The following is a 22600-nucleotide window of genomic DNA, read 5'->3' as shown; positions in this document are numbered from 1 at the left end:
CTTCGGACAAGTGATCAAATGTGAAATATTTGTCACACATCCTTTCTGGGAGTATGAAATGACAAGTTTAATTCGGTTTTGAAAATATTTCTGTCATACCAGAGCTTTTCTGGAATAAGGTTTTTTTTTGAGCAGTCGTTTTTATAGAGGTCATACATAATTTGAACATTTAAATCGGAAGCCAGATATTCCTTACAGGTGTCCTTTCGGCAGTAGTGAGACGGTACTCGAGGAAATAAATTGATGTGATCAATAATATTTTGTTTAACATTTTCAGGGCGTTTATTTCCAGGTACATGATGACCTCTTTTGTCAGGTTGTACTATATGCTCCTGAGTCCGTTTAAATATAAGTTTCCTTACAAAAGTGTCAGATATGTCTAGGGTTTTAAGAAAAAATCCTTAACATTTCGCAAGGGACGGTTAGAGCCAAAATAATGTATCGCCGATTACGTGCTAACTGAAATTATTTAATTAGATCCCAAATGACTTAAGCGCTGTTGCTTCACTATGGCTCCAAACAAAAATGTTTTTTTGTATTTACGCATGACGGCAACTTCCTTAATATTAATAATAACTCTTCCGTTTCTTTGGCACTAAACTCTTGAAGAATTGAACATCCGTTTGGGTATATTAACTCAATTTCGCTAATTTTGTAGTTACGTCACTATGGTTCTAAGCCATCGTGTCAAAAGTAAGACCAAGTTTTTTTACATTTTCCTTTATTTCTAAAAACACGTCACCCACCCTAATATTTATTTGATTTTCAATAATTTGCACATCATTTTTAGGACCAAATACTAATAAACAACAATTGCTTGGATTTAGATAAAGAGAATGCGGTAGAGAAATAGATCTTAAATTTTCTAATTCTGTATTAACACATTGAAGTGACTTACGAGTTTAATCTTTAAAAAACGAGTATAATAGTTGCGTATCATCCGCGTAATAGTGAACTTTACATGTTTTTATTATTTCATTAATATTTGATGTATTCAATAATTCAATCCATTCAATAATGGACTTATAACCGATTCCTGAGGGACCCCGCAGAGAATATGCTATTCACTAGATAATATTCCATCAATCCTAACACGCTTCCTGTTAAATAATGTTTAAAAAATTAAATCGCATCTCTTTTAAATCCTACATAAGATAAAATTGCCAATAATAAATTATGATCTATAGTATCGAAGGCTTTGGTGTAAGTGCTAAAATTGTAATTTTTTCTATGTTGGTGGCCCTCAAAATATCATCTGTTATATGAGCCAAAGCTGTAGAACAGCTAGGGCCCTTTCAAAATACAGATTGCACATCTGGTATTATTTTATAATGTTGAACATGTTTAGTTATTTGGTGGTGAATATTTTTTTCTAACACCTTAGCCTAGCAAGATAGAATAGTAATAATTGGTCTTAGATCCTTATATTGTTTTGGGTCACTACATTTAGGAAGGAGTGTTATTATAGCACATTTCCATTGATTTGGAAAAGTTGAATTTATTAAGCAATAATTAATGAGATGTGCTATATAAGGGAAAAGAAAAGAATAACATAAATAATCCTTACATCCAATTCACCAGATCTTATCGCTTTGGACTTAATCTCTGAGATTAATTTAATAATTTTCATTGAAAATTTCCATGAAACTGGAGTAAATTTTAGAAAAGATTGTAAGTTTTATTTAAAATTACTTTTATAAAAGTTCATGACATCTTTATTGTTGATTTGATATTGTAGAATAACGGACATTAAAAAATTATTTATTTGATTAGAATTTTTTGTAGATCAGGTATTTCGGTGTTATTTTGTTTAATTCTATGACAATATTTTCGTAAGTCCTGCCAATAATTTTTCGATTTTGATAGTTTATTATTTAGAAATGATGTTTATCTTGTTTTAAAGTTAGAATTGTCCAATTACGCAACCATGTATACTGCCCAACTATGGAAAAAGGCAGTATCTGCTAATCAGCAAATTTGTGGGAAAAGGGCAAAAACTTTAAGATCATTTGCCAAGCTTTTTTTAAAGCAAACTTTAAACAAAAATGTGTTCTTATATTAAAGACAATATCAGAAATGTTTTTTCAATAAGCAAAAACGTTTTTTAGTTCTACAGTAATTAATTAAGCCAATTACTGCTTTTCTCCATTGTATTAAATATTCTTCTGAGGCAACCATAAAGCAGTAAGTGTCACTTACTGCTTTTCTGCATTGATTTTTTATTATACTGCTTTTAAGTGTTGGGTAATAATGAAAAATGATACAAGTAAACTTTGAACATTTTTATTTATTGAGTCACTCTTTTTTTGTTACATTTCTTTTTAATATTTTGTGTTTTTTGTGGAGCGGTAAACACAGGTAAATTAAGCCAGAATACTTTCCGATTTTCGGTCATTAGGCTCAACAAATTAGCTCAAGAAGAGGGTCAGAAATTGTTTTTATTTTATATACATCACTCCGAAGGAAATTAAGTGTTTTAAAGTTTTCACTTTCTAGATCACTTTGTACCATCAAGTCAAAAGATCCTCGTGCTGCTTTTACATGGACATTTACATAGCAATATCTTTTCTTTGTTAGTTGTCATGTTTCTCTTATTAACAGATGACAAGTCTTTAAACTCATAAAAATCAGTAATCATCATTTCTTTTGTTTCAATTTTTCCTCCGTTTGATTTTTGAATAGCGGTGACGAAATCATTAAAGTCACAAGTTTTTTTTTGACGCTTAAGTGATTCAATTTGATGGTGTAGGAAGTCGGCTGACATAAACGTATGACCGGCCTCAAAATAAAAAAAAACAATAGTCTGAGCTGTCACTCTTAAAGAATTAACAATGTAAACAAGAAATGTCATTATTGCCCAATTTTTATTTTGGGAAGAGCAGTTATCGAGCCAAAATATAAAATTTTCAGCGTCTCTATGTCGAAGTATAAACTGAAAGAAACAACTTATCAACTCCTCTTTCCCTTTTCCCCGTATGGCTTCATGCCAAGTAACTGCAAATGGTAATACTTTTTTGGCATTGGATTTTTTTGAACCAAGGGGTGAAAAAGTTTCGATTTTTTTTTAAACTCTTTTTTAAAAATTTTTTAAAACTCTCCATCCTTAGAAGCATGATGATTTTTTCTAAATCTGCTGAAACGCAAACTGTTTTACAATCGTAGTCAGTGTTTGCATGTGCTTTATATGTGAAAGAGATGGTTCATCACGTCATTGATTTGTATATACCATTATTGTCATCTATGCGTACTATCTTGAAATACATAAGAATTCCTTACAACTGACTTAACTGAAATGCTTATCAATACGTTCACAATTACATATTAATGCATTGATAAGCCAAAATTAACTTTTCTGTAGATTTTCTCTAAAATAATCTAATATTTGCTTAAGAATAAACGAAACCTAAGCGATTTTCTTTATCATTTTTTCAGATTACCATCGAAATCAATGATGGGTGCTGAGCCGCAAAAAAAAATCTCCCTCACATGTGAGATTCATAACTAGAGTAAAATAAATTACTTAACCGCCAGATCTCTACAATAGATTGCCAAATATGTGAAACCGTATATAAACCAAATAATTTTTTACGTTCCCACAGAACAACGAATCTTCGCGTCTCTTCTATTTTATTGCAGTTTCGTAGTGCATCTAATTGGTACTGGTCGGTTTTATTCTCATCTTATTTACGTACATTTTTTGAACCACTTCGGATTTTAAATTATGAATACTGTAAGTATAATTCAGCTTAAATATTATTCACAAGTTTAATTTTAACTTAAAATTTTCAATACAAAATAATGTCTCTCTTTTAGGCAATAGTTATTTTCTTTTTGGCAGCACTTAGTGTTGCTCACTCTGAACCACCCATGACTTATGGGGCACCCTCTCAAGGATATGGAGCCCCTGGGGGCGGTCATGGCATGGGGGGCGGCAAAGGATATGAAGAAGTAGGTATCATTAGTAGTTTTTATCATTTAGAACCAGTAAATAAGATACTTTCTTAGAAAGAGGTCTTTTTTAACCACAAAAAAATCCTTCGAACGAAAAAATTTCCTTTTAAGAAAGTATCTTTCTTATTTATCATTTAGTTTGCTTCTAAAATGATCTTCTTGATTAAAAAAAATTAGGGCAAGGTTGAGCATTATTTAGAGCACCTAACTGGAGCTACTATCGATAATATAGAGACTATCTTAATAAATGGTAATATTTTAAATGATTTTTGTTACTTAAAGTTATTAATCCTTTTAAATAGGCCGTTTTGTGCAATTTGGGATAGTCTATCGCATATTGAAACTTTTGTCTGGATAAAATTGAAAACTTTAATATTTGCTTTAGTTAGAAGAACTGGGGATAGTTAAGAATTAGGTAGCTCCTGGTTAGAGATGAGAGGATAACTAAGTCGTTTTTATTTCTCTTTTTTTTTTTTTTTAAGGAAGTTTAGGAAATCTGCTTCCAGACATCTCAGGCATTGATGGTCTAGCGCCTGAGGTAGTGTGGGGCTTTTACCCACTAAAACCCTTTCCTCCGTTTGCCCCGCTTCACCTGGGACTCTCCCATTGGGATATTCCTCAGATGAAGTAAGGTTGAAGTCTTCTCTCTAGTTCCTGTTACTCTCTTTCTTCTCTCTCCTTTGTTACTAACTATTCTTCCCATAAATTCTGTTATCTTCCTTCAGTTGTCTTTGTTGTCAATCATTTTGTCAATTAAATTGTATTTATTTAGACTTCCTATGTCTAACTCCAAGTTACTCCTCAGGTTTTCAAATCTTTCACATTGGAAAAACATATGTTCCGCGTCATCATTATCGAAATCCCTATACATACATTGAGGGCTGTTTCTTCTTTTATATTTATGCAGGTAAGTTGCAAAACACCCATGACCCGATAAAAATTGTGTCACACTGTAACTTATGGTTCCGAAGTTTCGATTTATCCATTGCAGGATGTCTGGTATAATTTGTCTTGTCCAAGCTCCTTTCTCACTGGTTTGCCATCTTTCCTGCCACCCTTCTAAAGTGTTTTGTCTCTCCTCGATGTACAGTACTTTCTTCTCTTCCTCTGTCATTAGTCTTTGACGGGATTTTTAAAAAATTCTGGCACGTTCTTTGACTAACATAGTGATCGGTATTTGCCCTGTTATAACCAAGATAGCATCCGCAGATACGGTGTGATAAGCACTAGCACATCGTAGCGCTAGTATTCTCTGGCATGTTAAAAGCCTCCGTTCATTACGGGCAATATTTACGGCGTCCTTCCAGGCTGGTGCAGCATACAGTATTATTGATTGTACTGTAGTCGCTAGTACTTTTCTTTTGTCCGCTGACGGGCCTGCAACGTTGGGAAGAAGGGCATTTAAAGCTTTTATTGTCTTTTTGGCTTTTTCGATGGTTCGTTCCAGGTGCGGGGAGAAGCTCAGGCGGTCTAAGGTCACACCTAGATATTTCAAAGTCTTTTCCGGGGTTATTTGGTGTTGGCCGATTTGAAATTTTATGTCCTTGCGATGTAGCTCCAGGAGAAAACTATCGCTGCAGTTTTTTCTGGTGCGACCTTTAATTTATGATGCGTCATCCATGCTACAATTTTCTTTAGTATTTTGTTACCTAGTTCTATGGTTTTCTGGACTGTTGTCGTCCTTATGAGTATTGCCAGATCATCTGCATAGCATATTAATTCCACTTTCACGTATGTCGATAGTTTCATGACTTCATCATACATGATGTTCCACAGTGTTGGTCCCAGGACCGAACCCTGCGAAACACCAGCCTCAACCTCAAAACCGCAGTCACGGTCGATCAGGACTTTTCCGTCGCGGAAGTATGATATCAACATGTTCATCAGCGACCTCTCCACGCATCTGCTCTGCAACTTTTCAATTATGATGTTCCAATCGGCGGTGTTAAAGGCGTTTTTTATGTCCAAACCGATTAATGAGACTATCTGTCTAGGGGTTTTATGGACTGTTTTTATAATTTTCATAATTGGGTCCACTGTGGATTTGCCTTTTGTGAAGCCGTACTGGTTTGCATTTAACCCTCCCGTCCTTATTATTTCTGCTTTGAGTCGCTCGTTTATAATTGTCTCCAAGACTTTGCCTAGTATGTCCAGAAGACATATTGGCAGATATTTTTTCTCCTCTTCAGGGCTCTTGATCGTTTTTCTAGTAAGATCAGCTTGGCACTTTTCTATCTATCGGGAAAACGACCTGATTGAAGACACTTTGTATAAAGTTGGGCAAAAATTGGCTTGTGTTCTGATATTATTTGTTTGGCATGTTCGGGCAGCATTTGGTCTGGTCCTGGGGCTTTTTTAATTTTTATTCTGCTTAATGCATGATCAATTTCTCCTTGTATCACTGGCGGTGGTGGGTTAGCTTTTTCAGGTAACGGCAGGGGACTTTTTTCGATTATGAAAAGCTCGCTGAAGATGCGGGATTTTTCTTCTTTAGTAAGGGTTATCTTTGGTGGGGTTTACCTTAGTTGGTGTCGGATAATTTGGTATCCCTGCCCAAAGATATCGTTTTCCAGTTCGTTGCACAGTTTTCTCCATTTATCTCGTTTTGCCTACTTAATGCTTTTGTGTAATATTTTTCGGGACCCTTTGTAGTTGTTGTATAGTCGATCTCTTTCTTCCTCGTCCCTCCGCTCACGTAAATATCTGCGTCTGGCTGATGTAGTCCTGTATCTGTTCATCGGTTTCTTCGTTCCACCAATATGGTAATTGGTAATTCGAGTCTGCTCTTCTTCGACCTTTGGATGTTTTATATGCTTTGTATATGCTCTCTATTAGATCTTGCTCATTGGCCTGACTAAAATCTTTATTGAGTTTTCTGGCCAAGTTGTCCTTGAGTTTGTTTGGGATGCCGCGATTGACCTATCTGCACCCTCTTGGGTTTGTATTTGAAGCTATGGTAATCTTTATAAACCGGTGGTCGCTTAAACTCTCTTCGTCATGAAGCACTTGCCATGTAACATTTTCTCGGTTAAAATTTTCGGAGATAATTGTCAGATCTATAAAAGATTTGCCAGTTGCTCTTTTCAGCGTTGGATGCGCTCCATCATTTAAAATTATCAGCCCTTGGGACTCGATGGCGTTATATAAGGTTCTTCCTCTATTGTCAGTGACTGCACCTCCCCAAATTGTGTTCTTTGAGTTAAAGTTTCGTTTTTATTTATCTGAGGTAAACGTATGTGGCAGAATGAGGCTTTGTTATTATTCTAGTGCAAGCAACAGTAAAAATCGGATAATTCTAGATCGAGCAGTAAATTTTTTTGTCAATGGGGTCACACGAATCTTCGCTGCAACTAATTTATACAGTGCTTTCATTTCAAAACAAACCACCCTTAATAACTTTCATAAAAAAAAAAAAAAAAAAAAAACACGTCAAATTAGATATACAGGGGGACGTTTAATTATGCATTTACTGAAGTTCTGTCAATCACCTCCTCACCTCCAGCTAACCTCACTTTAATATGTCTAATGCGAACCCCCATCGTGTGATACCATGGGGTAGCCATTTGACATACCAAAGTTTGGCGTAAATAAAATATTTATTATTTCTAGATATTTTCGTTAACTATTTGCTTACACATTTACCGATTTCATTTTTTTTTTGGTACCGTTAAATATAGAATTTTACGCTGCTTACTATGATGTATCAAACGATGGGGGTTCCCATTTGACATATTAAAGTGAGGTTAGCTGGAGGTGAGGAGGTCATTGACAGAACTTCAGTAAATGCATAATTAAACGTCCCCCTATATATCTAATTTGACGTGTTTTTTTTTGTTTTTTTTTTTTAAGAAAGATATTAAGGATGGATCGTTTTGAAATGAAAGCATTGTATACAGATCGATGCGAGAAGTGAATTTTTCAGAATCTTAGTTCTTACAGGTTACTTACAGGCATTTGTATGGAAATTTAAAGCCCCTATAACGAATTTGACTAATGTCTGAACTAGTTTATAGTAACTTTTTTAATATGTGAAAGGAACTCAAAACCGTAGAATAAGATAAAATGACTTAAACAGAGTACTCATCTTAGTCCCAAATTCCTGAAATAGAAAATTTTTTTGTACTTAGACGAATTTGCAAATAATTGAGAGGTAGTTCAGCATCTTGAATCAATTTAGTTCATTCTCATGGAAAATTCCAAAAAAATATTTATTGTATTTTGAAGAATTAAAGGCATTTTAAAGCCTTTTAAAGATTAACCCTTTTAAAGGCTACTTTATATTTGCTTCCTGAAATACGATAAAATTTTTTGGAATGTGGCACATTCAAAGATTATGGAATAATTTAAACATTAGGTAGCTTTAAAAATTTAAGATAATTTAGAGAGTAAACCAAGCTTCTGGAATGCGATAAAGATTTACTTGCAAGTGAGATTGTACAGACGTTTGAAAGCACCTTAGAGCATAATTTTTATAAAAATGCCATATAAAAATGTATATAAAAGATTTACTTATAAAACAAAATTGGGAAAACACTATCTTAAATATTAATGATGTCGAAATTGCCACCAAAATTTTTTATAATGTTGTCGAACATATTATACAAAGCTCTGAAGAGACAAAAATATTAAAACAAAAAATAATTAAAAAAATAAAACCTTGGATAACTGCTGCTATTATATGTTCAGTAAAAAATAGGGACAAAATAAAAAGAAAATTGAATAAAAATTATAGTTTGGAAAAAGAACAACAATATAAAGCATACAGAAACTCATTGGGTAAAATAATAAATAAATGTAAAAATGACTATTACAAAACAAAAATTGAGGAATCTAAGAATAATATGAGCAAAATGTATAAAGTTATAAATGAGGTTACAAATCAAATTACTTCTAAAGGAAATGACATAATAAAAAAAAAATAATAACAAAGAATTTTCAAATAACAAAGACATGGCAATCTTTTATAATCAGTATTTTATAAACGTAGGAGTAAATATGCAAAACCAAATAAAAAAACCAAAAAAACAATTCAAAATTAATCATAACAGTGTATCTTCAATGTTTCTAAAACCAACTAATAGGAATTAAATAATTAAACATATTTTTTCGTTAAAAATCAATTCCGCGCCTGGGATAGATACTATTCGCTCAAAATTTATAAAAAAAATTCATATTTATTTTATTGAACCATTGGTTCACATTATCAACCTAATATTTAAAACAGGAACAGTACCTACTCAATTTAAAGTATCAATAATCACTCCAATATATAAATCAGGTGATAAATGTGAAATAGGTAACTATCGTCCTATAAGTGTGATCAATAATTTTTCCAAGCTCTTCGAAAAATGTTTGAAAGATAGACTTATTGACTATTTACAAAAAAATAACGTATTAACACAAAATCAGTTTGGTTTCATTGGGGGGCTCAGCACATCCGATGCTGTCTGCGAATTAACAAAGCGAGTGAATCAGCCTTTTGATGGTGATAGAAAGTGTTTGGCAGTGTTTCTGGACCTAGCAAGGGCCTTTGACACTGTACCGCATGAGCTTTTGCTAGATACTTTAAGATCTTATGGTATTAGAGGTCCAGTGTCAAGGGTCTTTGAAAGTTACTTGGGGGACAGAAAACAGTCTTTAAAAATAAATAATGAGATTAGTGAACCATCTTATATAAAAATTGGAATTCCACAAGGAACAGTTATTGGACCTATACTTTTTATAACTTATATTAACGCCTTTACCAATCTTAAAATTCATGATGGGCCACTGATATCATATGCAGATGACACGGTTGCGGTGTTCCACGGAATATCTTGGGGAGACACAAAAAAAACTGCAGAACTTGGTCTAGCAACAGTCAAAAACTGGCTAGATTCTTTTAAATTAAGTCTCAATAGTCAAAAAACAAACTATATTGCATTTTCTATAACAGCTGCTAATCGCCTCAGCTTTCAACAAATTAAACTTGAATCAATTGATATCAAGGAAGTTTCATTTACTAAATATCTGGGTATCATTGTGGATAAACATTTAAAATGGGACCAACACATTCTAAAATTAACACAAAACATCTGTAAACATATTTATCGATTTCATATTTTGAGAAATATTTTAAATGAAAAATTACTAATTTTAATTTATAAATCCTTGGTTGAGTCCTTGTTAAGGTATGGGGTGATTGTCTGGGGAGGTCTATACAAGAATTGTTTAAAACAACTTTATGTAGTACAAAACTTTATTTTAAAAGTTATATACAAAAAACAAAAAAGATTTCCTACACAACAATTATATTCTGAAGAAATTTTTAATATACGCTCAATTTACATATTGTCAACATGCATTTATACACATCACAACATCTAGGTGTATGTTAAAAACAATGACTGTTAACTATTATTATTGAGTATAATTAAGTTTAAAAAAATTTGTTATAATATAAACAAAATTATTAATAAATTTGAATTTGAATTTGAATTTAGACTTAATAAAAATTAAAATTACTTACAGGCATTTGAGGTTAGCTGAGAGCAATTTGGGGCAATTTACAATAACCATAATTTCTATACAAGATTAGTTTCTCTTAAGGGGGTGAGATAAATTACTTAAAAATAGCTCATTATAGAACGGTTAAAATGTTTGCGTTACTCGAGCTTCGAGCTCCTGGAATAAGTTAAAACATTATAGTTAGAAGTAGGAAGTTAATTTAGCGGTTTTTATTTAACAGAAGGATATAAAGATAGTAGAATATGTTCTTTTCTATTAATTTTGTCCAAGCAGGAGTAAAATTGGATAATTCTGGACCGAGCAGTACATCTTGTTGTCAATGGGGTTATCTGAATCGCCTCTGCAACTAATGTTATAGAGATTGATGTAGGTCGTCAATTTTTCAACAAAACAAGCACTAAATTTCGAGATTTTTTTACCGAAATTAATAGAAATAAAGTATTTTTACAAAATTCCAAATTCCTGGACAAGATTAGATTTTGTTGTTTTAGAGATATCTAAGGTTAGTTTAAAGCTTCTTCAAGCCGTCATTTTTAGAATGCTGAAGGGATAAAATACATGAATACTATAATGACGGTTCTTATTAATCTGATATCAGCACGAGTAAAATTAAACAATTCTGAACCGAGCAGTAATGTTTTTTGTTTATGGGGTCACCTGAAGCCTCTCTCCGACTAATTTGTATACAGATCGATGTCGGACATGAATTTTTCAACAAATTTAGTCATAATTTTGTCATTTTCATGCTAAAATTATACTATTATGCAAGAACCTCAAGTTCCTTGACCAGTTAAATTCATCAGATAATTTTTTTTTTACTTCTAGGTATTTGGGTGGAAGTTTTTTCATTCGAAGGAATTTTAGAGCACCTAGAACAAATTGTGCAACAATTGTGCACAAAAGTGCTCAAAATCCAAACCGTAAAATAAGATAAAATAACTTGAACCTTAATATCTCTCTTGAAGTCAATCTAAGTTCTTGGAAAAGAATATTTTTTTCTTTCTAGCAGTATTTTCAAATAATTCATGGATTAATTTGACTCGTTTTCATACAAAATTCAAATATTAATTCTACCTGCAGTCAACTATAATAATTTAACTATTAGGTAGCTTACAGCATCTTGAGGCAATTTAGAGAGTAGACCAAACTCCCGGAATACGATAAATATTTTTTTGCAAAAGAGATAGTAGAGGCATTTGAGAGCACTTTAGTGCAGCTTTAAATCATGATTTTTGTAAGAATTCTAAATTCTTGGACGAAATAAAAACATTAATTTTACTTACAGACATTTGAGTAATATAAAGTACCTTAGAGAGCTTTTTGGAATTGGGAGTAGTTAAGAGTAAACCAAAGAACTCAAGCTCCGTAAATAATTTAAAACCTTCAAGTGCCTGAAAAAATCATAGATAATAGAATGGAGTCTTTTAATTCATTTAGTGTAAGCAAGGATGTAATCAGATAACTCTGGACTGAGCAGTAATGTTTTAAGTCAATGGGGTCACTTGAATCGTCTTTGTAACTGAATTTGATACAGATCGATGTGGGATCTGAATTTTTTAACAAATCTAGTGCTAATTTTGTTATTTTTTTACCGAAATTAATGCAACGAAGATTCTTTTTCAAACGTTTTTTAGAAGAAAGAACAGTGGTATTGCAATTGGCTATCACTGTGTATATTCCTCCCAAAAGAGTTTAAATAAGCAAATTGTATTACGGTAGCAATACAGTCACTAAGTGAATGATTAATGTACCCATTTCTTCTGCAAACACCATTTTAAATGTTATTACCAAATTTTAAAATATTTATAAGTAGTACACTAGAAATTTACCAAACATGATCAACTGGTAGTGTTAGACAGAAATTGGGTATTTTCAAATTAACTGTTTCTAATGTTTTTTGGACCACTTGTAGGCATTTACAAAAACACAAATTCCTGGATAAGATTGATTTTTGTCATTCTGGAAATCTGCAAGTTTAGGTTAAGCATCTTAGAGACCCAAGTCCTTGAATTCTGGACGAGAAAAAAAAAATTACAGGCATTTAGGAATAGTTCACAGCAACTTGGAGCAATCTACAAAAACCTAAATTTCTGGATTATTTGTTCTCAAGGAATTATAAAGTATCTTAGAGAGCTATTTCGGTCATTCCAAATTTTTGGAAAAGTTTAAACGATTGCTTTACTTAGACGTATTGGGGGTAGTTCAGAATAAACCAACGAACTGAAACTTCTGGAATAATTAAAAACATTATAGTTAGCGACAAGTAAATAATTTATAGGCTTTTATATGCCTAAAAAAAACACGTATGCATGAATAAAATTTTCTTATTATTCTGGTGCAAGCAGGAGTAAAACCAGACATATCTGGACCGGGCAGTAATTTTTTCGTCAATGGGGTCACCTAAATCGTCTATGAAACTCATTTTTATACAGATCGATGTGACGTGAATTTTTCAACAAAACCGGCGCCATGTTCTACCAAAATGAATGCAACGAAGTCACTTCTTCAGCAGTTTATACTAAGGCAGCAATATTGACATGCTTTACTGACCCTATGCAAAATGTATAAATATAAGCATTTTGGCTCATTACAATTTGTTAGAATAGTGTATACGTTCGTTTTATTAAACTCAAGCTCCTGGGCCTAATAAAAAATATTTATTTAAGTTGTAATTTTGAGATACTTGACAATAGCTTAGAGCACCTTAAAATAACTTAAAAAATTCTATATTAAGAGCTCTTAGGCACTTCGAGGCATTCGAGGGTAATTTAAGGTAGTTTGCTTGTACTATCCTAAAACCAGGACGTTTTAAGGGTAATTAATATAAGAAATTGTATTATTTTCAGCCTCAAGCGTATGAATTCGGCTACAGAGTAAAAGACGACTACTCCGGATCGAGTTTCCACCAAAAAGAAGCGAGTGACGGTAGCCAAGTGCGGGGAGAGTACAGGGTGCAACTTCCCGATGGTCGAACTCAAATTGTGACTTATTACGCTGACTGGCAAACGGGATTCCATGCTGACGTTAAATATGAAGGACAAGCGACTTATCCAGCGCAGAAACCACAACAGACCTACGGAGCTCCAAGTGCTGGTAAGGACTGTTGTGTTTTGTGGAAAATTGGGATGTTTGTCAATTTTTTTTACAGGTGGAGGTGGAAGTGGATACAGTTACCCCAGTCCAGGTGGTCAATATGGTGCTCCACGTTAGTTCTTTGCCGGATATAATTTTTTTTTTACTTTCAAAAATTAAAACATGTACCTTTAATCGTTTTAAATTTAAAAAAGTGAGTTTGTAAGGGGCATTTTACACCAAAAAAATTACCATAATTTTACAAGAACATAAGTATATTTAGTTTAGTGTGAATAAATGAAAAATCAAAAATTACTTGTTTTGTTTTTAAATTAAATGCATCGAGAAGTATTTAGAGCGCAAAAATTGCCAAATTATAGAGAGAATAGTCCATTTAGGGGCATTTGAGAGAAACCTTACGTTTAGAACTTCAAGTTCGTGGACCAAAAGAAAATAATTTACTTAAAGGCACTTGGGGTTAACTAAGAGTACCAGAGGGTACAAAATAAAGCCACATTCAATGCTCATTTCAAGTTTCCAGACCATTTTTTGTTTACTTATTAGAGGCATTTGAGGGCAGTTTAGAGCACCTCTAGGCAATTTGGACTAACTCAAGTGCCTGGAATAAAATATTATTTTATTTTACTTTAAAGTGAAACGTAGAGGTATTTGGGAGCAGTTTGAAATATATTAAACTTCTCATTCTAATTTATTTCCTGGTAGAAAAAGGAAATTAACTTACTTAGAAACATTTGAAAATCGCTTATAGTTTTAGCGTAGCCTAAGTTACTTTCAAAAATAATTGAAGAGCACTGAGTACTTTAAAGCATTTCAAACGAAATTTCAAAATAGTATATTTAGAGGCATTTGAGAGCATCTTAGGCTCATCATGTTCTGAACTCCCAGTTCTTAAACAAAATAAATATTTAATTTACTTATAGGTATTTGGGGTTAACTTAGAGTACCAGAAGGTGCCATATAGTGCCACAGTCAAGACTCATTCCAAGTTTCTGGAATAATTAACTTTTTTTGGGTAAAGGCAATTGGGAGTGGATTAAAGCACTTTGAGGCAATTTTGAGTGATTTAAGTGCCTGAAATTAAATACAAATTACTTTACTTAAAAGTAAATTTTTGAGAGGTAGTTTAGAGCATGTCTGTATATTCATTAATGCATGTATCTTATATCCTTTATTTTCAATTGATTTGTAAAAAAAAAAAATAAAAAGTTACTTAGAAACATTTGAAAATCGCTTATAGTTTTAAAGCATTTTAAGCAATTTTCAAAAATAATTGAGGAGCATTAGGAAAAAATTTAGACCGTTTCAAAGCAAAATTCCTAGTTCTTTTTTAGGGGCATTTGGGGGTATTTTAGAGCACTTTGAGGTAACTTGGAGTAACTCAAATGCCTGAAATAGAATAAAAAGTTATTTTCATTTATTTTATTTTACAGTGAAATTCAGAGGTCTTTAAGAATAATTTGAAGTATGTTATAGTTTTCAATCACAAAATTCTAAATTCCTACAGGGGAATAAATTTAATTAGAAACATTTGATTTTGAAGATCGTTTAAATTTTGCCAGCACCCAGAGATATTTCCAAAAATAGTTGAGGAATATAAGAAGTACGTTTAAAGAGCATTTCAAAGGAAAATTTCTAGTTCTGGGATAAAATAGTATTTAGAGGCATTTGAGAACATTTTAGGCTTACTATGCTTTGGACCTCCAGTTCTTGAACAAAATAAATATTTAATCTACCTTCAGGCATTTGGGCTTAACATAGAGTACCAGGAGGTGCACTATAGAGCCACATTCAATGCAAATTCCAATTTTCTAGAATAATTTAATTTTTTTTACTAAAAGGCGTTTAGAGCCCTTTGAGGCAATTTGGAATAACTCAAATACCTGGAATCAAATAAAAAAATATTTTATATTGAATAAATTTAGACTATTTTAAAGCAAAATTCATAGTCCTGAGACAAAATAGTATATTTAGAGGCATTTGAGGGCAACTTTACGTTCAGTACTTCGAGTTTCTGGACAAAAAGAAAATAATTTACTGACAGGCACTTGGGATTAACTTAGAGTACCAGGAGGATAAAATAGAGCCACATTCAAGGCTCATTTCAAATTTCCAGAACTTTTTTTGTTTACTTATTAGAGGCATTTGAGGGTAGTTTAAAGCACCTTTAGGCAATTTGGACTAACTCAAGTGCCTGGAATAAAATAATAATTAATCTTTCTTTCAAATGAAACTTAGAGGTATTTAAGAGTAGTTTAAAATATATTACACTTCTCAGTCTAATTTCCTAGTTGGAAAGGAAAATTAACTTCCTTAGAGATATTTGAAGATCCTTTATAGTTTTGAAGCAACCTAAGCTATTTCCAAAAAAATTATGGAGTAGGAAATGATGTAAACTTAGAGTATTTCGAAGCAAAATTGCTAGTTCTAAGACAAAATAGTGTATTTAGAAGCATATGAGAGCATTATGTTCATGATTTCAAATTACTGAAATAAAAAAAATTACTTAGAGGCATTTTGGATTCGCTTAGAGTACGAGGAGGTACAATATAAACCAACATTCTAGTCTCATTCCAAGTTTCTCGAATAATTTAATTTTCTTATTAAAGGCATTTGGAGGTAGTTCAGAGTACTTGAGGTAGTTTGGAGCAACTCAAATGTCTGGAATTTAATAACAATTATTTATTTTATTTTAAAGTGAAATTCAGAGGTCTTTAAGAGCAGTTGAATTTATTTTATACTTTTTATTCACAAAATTCTAAATTCCTGGAAGAAAATTAATTTAAATAAAAACATTTGATTTTGAAGATTGTTAATAGTTTTACAGTACCCTGAGCTATTTCCAAAAATAATTGAGGAGCATAAGAAGTAAACTCCTAGTTCTAAGATTTGAGAGCATCTTAGGCTCTTAATATTCTAGACTCCTAGTTCTTAAACAAAATAATTATTTAATTTACTTATAGGCATTAGCGGTTAACTTAAAATACCAGAATATACAATATAGAGCCATACTTAAAGCTCATTTTCAGTTTCTGGAATAATTTAATTTTCTTTTACGTAAAGGCGTTTGGGAGTAGTTTAGAGAGGTGCAATCTGGAGCAACTTATAAAAACCTAAATTTTTGTATAGGATTACATTTTCTCAATGGAGTAATTTAATGTTCTTTGGAGAGCTATTTATTTGGCTTATTCTAAACTAATGCAAAAATTAGAACATTTGCTTAACTAAGAGAAATTAGGTGTAGTTAAGAGTAAGCTAACTAACTCCAGCTCCTGGAATAAATTGAAATATTATATTTAGAAGTGAGAGGATAGAAAATAAAGAAATCATAAATCGTAGAATAGAGCTTTTTTATTAACCTAGTGCAAACAGAAGTAAAATCGGACAATTCTGGATCAAACTGTTTTTTTTTGTCAGTGAGGGTCACTAGTTGAAGCATCTCTGCATTTCATTTTTATATAGATCGATATGGGACGTGAATTTCTCAACAAAACTAGTTCGTATTTTCCTATTTTGTCATTTTTGATTTGAAGAGCATTTGCAGTAAATTTAGAGCATTTCAAAGCAAAATTCCTAGTTCTAAAAACAGTATATTAAGAGGCATTTGAGAGCATTTTAGACTTATTATGTTGATCATTTCAGTTTCTCGGACAAAATAAATATTTAAATTACTTACAGGCATTTGGGGTTAATTTAGAGTACTAGGAGGAGTAATATAGAACTATATTCAATGCTCATTCCAAGTTTCTAAAAAAGTTTATTTTTTTACGTAAAGACATTTGGGGGTAGTTTGTAGCACTTTGAAGCAATTTGAAGTGACTCAAGTGCCTGGAATCGAATAAAAAATTATTTTAGTTAAAAGTGAAACTTCTCTACATCTAAAGTAACTTAAATGCCCGGAATACAACAACAATTTATTTTATTTTTAAGTAAAATTCAGAGGTCTTTAAGTGCAGTTGCACCTATTTTATGCTTTTTAATCACAACATTCTAAATTTCTGGAGGAAAATTGATTTAAATAGAAACATTAAATTTTTAAGGTTGTTTATAGTTTTACAGCACCCTGAGCTATTTCGAAAAATAATTGAGAAGCATAAGAGCAAATCAAAGTAAAATTCCTAGCTCTGAGACAAGATAGTTTATTTAGAGGCATTGGAGAGCATCTTAGGCTTATTATGTTCTGGCCTCCCAGTTCTTGAACAAAATAATTATTTAATTTACTTATAGATAATTAAGGTTAACTTAAAATACCAGGATGTGCATTATAGAGCCATATTTAAGCCCCAATTCTAAGTTTCTAAAAAAGTTTTTTTTACCTAGAGGCATTTGAGGGTAGTTTCGAGCACTTTAACGCAATTTGGAGTGACTTAAGTGCCTGGAATCTAATTAAAAATTATTCTACTTAAAAGTGAAACTTAAGGATTTTGGGGATAACATTCGGGATAGAATTACATTTTTTCAAAGGAGTAATATAATGTTCTTTGGAGAGCTATTGGGCTTATTCTAAATTACTGCAAAAATTAAAACACTTTCTTAACTAAGAGAAATTAGGTGTAGTTAAAAGTAAGCCAACTCAAGCTCCTGGAATAAATTGATATTATATTTAGAAGTGGAAGAATAGTTTAGGGGTTTTTATGTGCCTAAAGAAATCATGGATGGTAGAATGGAGCTTTCTTATCTAGTGCAAGCAGAAGTAAAATCGGACAATTCTGGATCAAGCAGTTTTTTTTTTGTCAGTGGGGGTCACTTGAAGCGTCTCTGCATTTAATTTTTATATAGATCGATATGGGACGTGAATTTCTCAATAAAACTAAAATTTTTGATTTGAAGAGCATTTGCAGTAAATTTGGAGCATTTCAAAGCAAAATTGCTGGTTCTAAAATAAAACAGGAGGCATTTGAGAGCATTTTAGACTTATTGTATTCATTACTTCAGTTTCTTGGATAAAATAAAAATTTTATTTACTTACAGGCATTTGGGGTTAAATTAAAGTACTAGGAGAACAGAGTACTAGGAATTCCAAGTTTCTAAAAGAGTTAATTTTTTTTTACCTAAAGACATGTGCGGGTAGTTTAGAGCACTTTGAGGCAATTTGGAGTGACTCAAGTGCCTGGAATCAAATGAAAAATTATTTTACTTAAAAGTGAAACTTAGAGGCATTTGAAAGCATTTTGAAGTATCTAATAGACCTTACTTAAAATTGCCTTGTGAAAAAGGAAATTAAAACTTACTTAGAAACATTTAAAAATTGCTCATAATTTTAGAGCATCTTAAGCAAATTTTAAAAATAATTGAGAAGCATAAGGACTAAATTTAGAGCATTTCAAAGCAAAATTCCTTTTTTTTTAGAGGCATTTGGGGGTAGTTTAGGCCACTTTGAAGTAGTTTGGAGTAAGTCAAAAGCCTAGAATACAACAACAATAATTATTTATTTTAATTTATTTTATCTTAAAGTGAAATTCAGAGGTCTTTAAGAGCAGTTGATTCTATTTTATACTTTTTAATCACAAAATTCTAAATTTCTAAAGAAAAATTAATTTAAATAGAGACATTTGATTTGAAGGTCGTTTACAGTTTTACAGCACCCTGAGCTGATTTCAAAAATAATTGAGGAGCATAAGAAGCAAATTTAGAGCATATCAAAGCAAAATTCCTAGCTCTGAGACAAGGTAGTTTATTTAGAGGCATTTAAGAGTAACTAAGTGCCTGGAATCTAATGAAAAATCATATTACTTAAAAGTGAAACTAAGAGGTATTTGAGAGTATTTTATAAATCTTTTAAATTGCCTTGGGAAAATAGAAAATTAAAAGTAACATAGAAACATTTGAGAATTGCTCACAGTTTCAAAGCATTTTAAGCAATTTTTAAAAATAATGAAGAGCATTAGGAATATATTTGGAGCATTTCAAAATAAAATTTCTAGCTCTGAGACAAAATAGTGCATTTAGAGGCATTTGAGAGCTTCTTAGGCTCATTATGTGGACTCTCAGTTCTTGAACAAAATAATTATTTAATGTGCTTACAGAGTACTATGAGGTGTAATATAGAGTCAAATTTAAGGCTCATTTTAAGCTTCTAGAATAATTAATTTTTTTTTTACTTAACGGCATTTGGCGGTAGTTTAGACTCCTTTGAGGCAATTTGTAATGACTTTAGTGCCTGGAATCAAATAAAAAAATTAATTTTAACCTATAATATAATTAACCTATAATTATAATTTAAAATTACATTTTTTTAAATCTTAGGAATGGTAAAATGGAGCTTTCTTATTAATCTAGTGCAAGCAAAAGTAAAATCGCACAATTCTGGACCGAAACAGTTTTTTTTTTGGCAGTGGGGTCACCTGAACCGTATCTGCTTTTAAATTTATATAGATCGATATGGGACGTAAATTTCTCAAAAAAAAATTAGTTATAATTTCGTAATTTTTGATCTGAAGAGCATTTGAAGCAAATTTAGAGCATTTTAAACCAAAACAAAATAAGGTATGTAGAGGTAACAGTAGGTATATAAAACACTTTAAGGACGATCAATATTTCACCACGAGAAATTTTATTTCCTGCTCCACGCTATTAAAAGAATGCAAAAAATTGGAAACATAGTGAGAGTTTGTTTTTACTGGAACAGCTCTGGATATATTACATTTAGGTCCCAAACATTGAAAAACCAGCGATATCAATAAAAGAAAATACAAGAATATAAAAAAAAATATTTATTTATATTTAAAAAAATTATAAATGGGTCACAGTGTAAATCCTATGTCTTAAGTTTATTCTCCATTTCAATGCTGATGTTAAAAAAAAAATTTCCTGGAGATCATTATTAATTATTAGAGAGCTCTGATTATCATTTATTAAAAAAATATTTATTTACTTATTTATATATCACTAAAAAATATAAAAAATATAATTCTTTTTTAACGAATATTGTACACACCTAAAAAAATATATAAATATACACTATGTACTTATTTATATATTTTTCCATGACATAATATGAAGATATCTTATCATTGGCAGCAATTACAAAACTATTTACAAAAGTCGTCACATACATACAATTTTTTTTCAAAATAATCCAAAAGAAATGTTCTATCTGAATTGTACTAAGGCTTTAGTACGTTTAAGAAGGTACTTATATCGTATTTATTCGTAATTTAATATTTATAACCTCCGGTGGGGGAATACTTCTGTCCTCCGGGTCTCGAGGGTGGCTGAGGTCCAGGTCCTGGACTCGGGTAACTCGGGGATGGCCTGAAGGTCGGCTGACCTTCGTAACTTATCTGAAATAATCGAAGTTTGTACAATTACAATCTTAAATAGCCTTTCCTTCCTTCGATATTATATTAAGTAATAAATAAATTTTTAAATTTTCGACTATTCAATGAAATTTCAGCTTTTAAAACTCTCTCATCTTTAAAAGCTGAAATTCTAGGGTGTCTTAAATTCTTTTCTCATTCTCAACTTAACTAAGGCTAGTATTCGGTCTTTTAGGTGTAATCTGGGATATCCTATTATCTAAAATATTTCGATTGATTATAGCTCTGAGGAAAAATTTCTGAGTGTTGTTGACCAGAATGACTGATCACTGAACTTTGGTCACTAATTTATATACAAAAGAATACACATATATTTTATTATTATTTAAATTATTATCCCTTGTTTTATACCCCATATAATAGTACTTCTGTTTTATTAATATCTATTCTTTGACTGTCGATTAAATTGTCAAGTTAGGTTTTGACATTTTATTTTCACTTTTTCCACTTATTTTGACTTCGCCTTTAGTTTTCTAAAAACACTTGAGACGCCTCTGTGCATTTTAGTCCCGCCCATTGTCGTTCTTACGTGCAGTGGTAAACCAATCAGAATGAGGCAGAGGTGGGTGTACCATAGACGCACTTGCCAAACTATTAATAATTAATTTAGAGAAAAATAAGTGGAAAATTGTATGGACAAATTAAGTATGTATGTAAATTCTATTAACTTCAGATAATTAAAGTATTTTTTTTTAATAATAAAGCAGTTTCTTCCAAAAAAAATCATGAGAAATGGAATTTGTTGAATCTAAATACAGCTTCAACTGCTTGAATTGAAGTGATGCTTTCGAGGCAGTTGACGTAATTTTTTTTCAGTGTTTCATTCTTGCATTTTATTTATTTCGGTTTAATTTAGTTTTTTTAAAATTTTAAAAATGATTTTTTTTTAACTTTTAAATTAAGTATCAATTATAGTCAATTTCTTGTGCTCTCAGATACTTGAAATATTTTTTTTTGTATCTTCTAGGCAGTTCTAGTCATTTTTAGGAAAAAATATTTTTTTTTTAATTTTAACAACTCCCTGTAAGTAATTAATGTAAAAAAAATCCAAGATAAATCGATTTTTTTAATTTTAGATAAATTTTAATAATTTACATTTGAATATAAGCTTTTTTAATTTAAATTTTTGACATTTTATATTTACTTTTTTTCACTTATTTTGCCTTTGCCTTTAGTTTTCATTAAAAAAACCTGAAACGCCTCTGTGCACTTTATAGCCGCCTCTTGCCATTCTTACGTGCAGTGTTGAACCAACCAGAATGAGGCAGAGGTGGGTTCATCATAGGCGCACTTGCCAAACTTATTAATAATTAATATAAATAATTAATATAGAAAAAAACCAAAAAATTCCAGATAGTTGAAGTATTTTTTTAAAATAATAAAGCAGTTTCTTCCAAAAAACAGTCGTGAGAAATAGAGTTTTTTCAATTTAAATACAGCTTCACCTGCTTGAATTTTTTTTTAATTCATTTAGTTAAAGTCATGCTTTTAAGGCAGTGAACGTATTTTTTTTTTAATTTTGCTCTAATTTTTTTTTCATTTTAAAAAAGATTTTCGAAAAAAAAATTTTAACTTTTAAATTAAGTATATATATATTTTAAATTAATTATTTTTATATTATATATTAAATTAAGAAAAATAAGTGGAAAATTGTATGGAAAAATTAAGTATGTTCTGTTAATCAATTAAGGTATTTTTTTAAAATAATAAAGCAGTTTCTTCAGTTTCTTCAT

At 31.2% G+C, this 22600-nt stretch overlaps 2 protein-coding genes across 2 annotated transcripts in view; one reads left to right on the top strand and one right to left on the bottom strand.

Annotated features, from left to right (window-relative positions):
* Window positions 1–3561: 3561 nt before the first annotated feature.
* LOC126750264 (pro-resilin-like) lies at window positions 3562–13845 on the top strand. The gene is made up of 4 exons (XM_050459823.1): window positions 3562–3730; window positions 3814–3948; window positions 13305–13551; window positions 13607–13845. The coding sequence occupies exons 1-4, from the start codon at window positions 3722–3724 to the stop codon at window positions 13666–13668; spliced, it is 453 nt and encodes a 150-aa protein (XP_050315780.1). The 5' UTR covers window positions 3562–3721; the 3' UTR covers window positions 13669–13845.
* Window positions 13846–20246: 6401 nt separating this feature from the next.
* LOC126750531 (uncharacterized) overlaps window positions 20247–22600 on the bottom strand; it is a 73188-nt gene continuing 70834 nt past the window's right edge. Inside the window, exon 6 of the mRNA XM_050460171.1 lies at window positions 20247–20831. Within this exon, the coding sequence (XP_050316128.1) occupies window positions 20706–20831 (126 nt within the window). The 3' untranslated portion in view covers window positions 20247–20705. The remainder of the gene's footprint in view (window positions 20832–22600) is intronic.

The sequence above is a fragment of the Anthonomus grandis genome, chromosome 2 (assembly GCF_022605725.1).
Source record: "Anthonomus grandis grandis chromosome 2, icAntGran1.3, whole genome shotgun sequence".
Lineage (NCBI taxonomy): Eukaryota > Metazoa > Arthropoda > Insecta > Coleoptera > Curculionidae > Anthonomus > Anthonomus grandis.
Note: the sequence above shows the minus strand (reverse complement) of the source record. Positions and strands in the feature narration are given on the sequence as shown.

Bases quoted from the DNA above. Each gene is read 5' to 3' on its own strand.
- LOC126750264 (XM_050459823.1), top strand. The intron at 3,949-13,304 runs GTAGGTATCATT...TATTATTTTCAG, and splicing joins GCGGCAAAGGATATGAAGAA to CCTCAAGCGTATGAATTCGG. The intron at 13,552-13,606 runs GTAAGGACTGTT...TTTTTTTTACAG, and splicing joins CTACGGAGCTCCAAGTGCTG to GTGGAGGTGGAAGTGGATAC.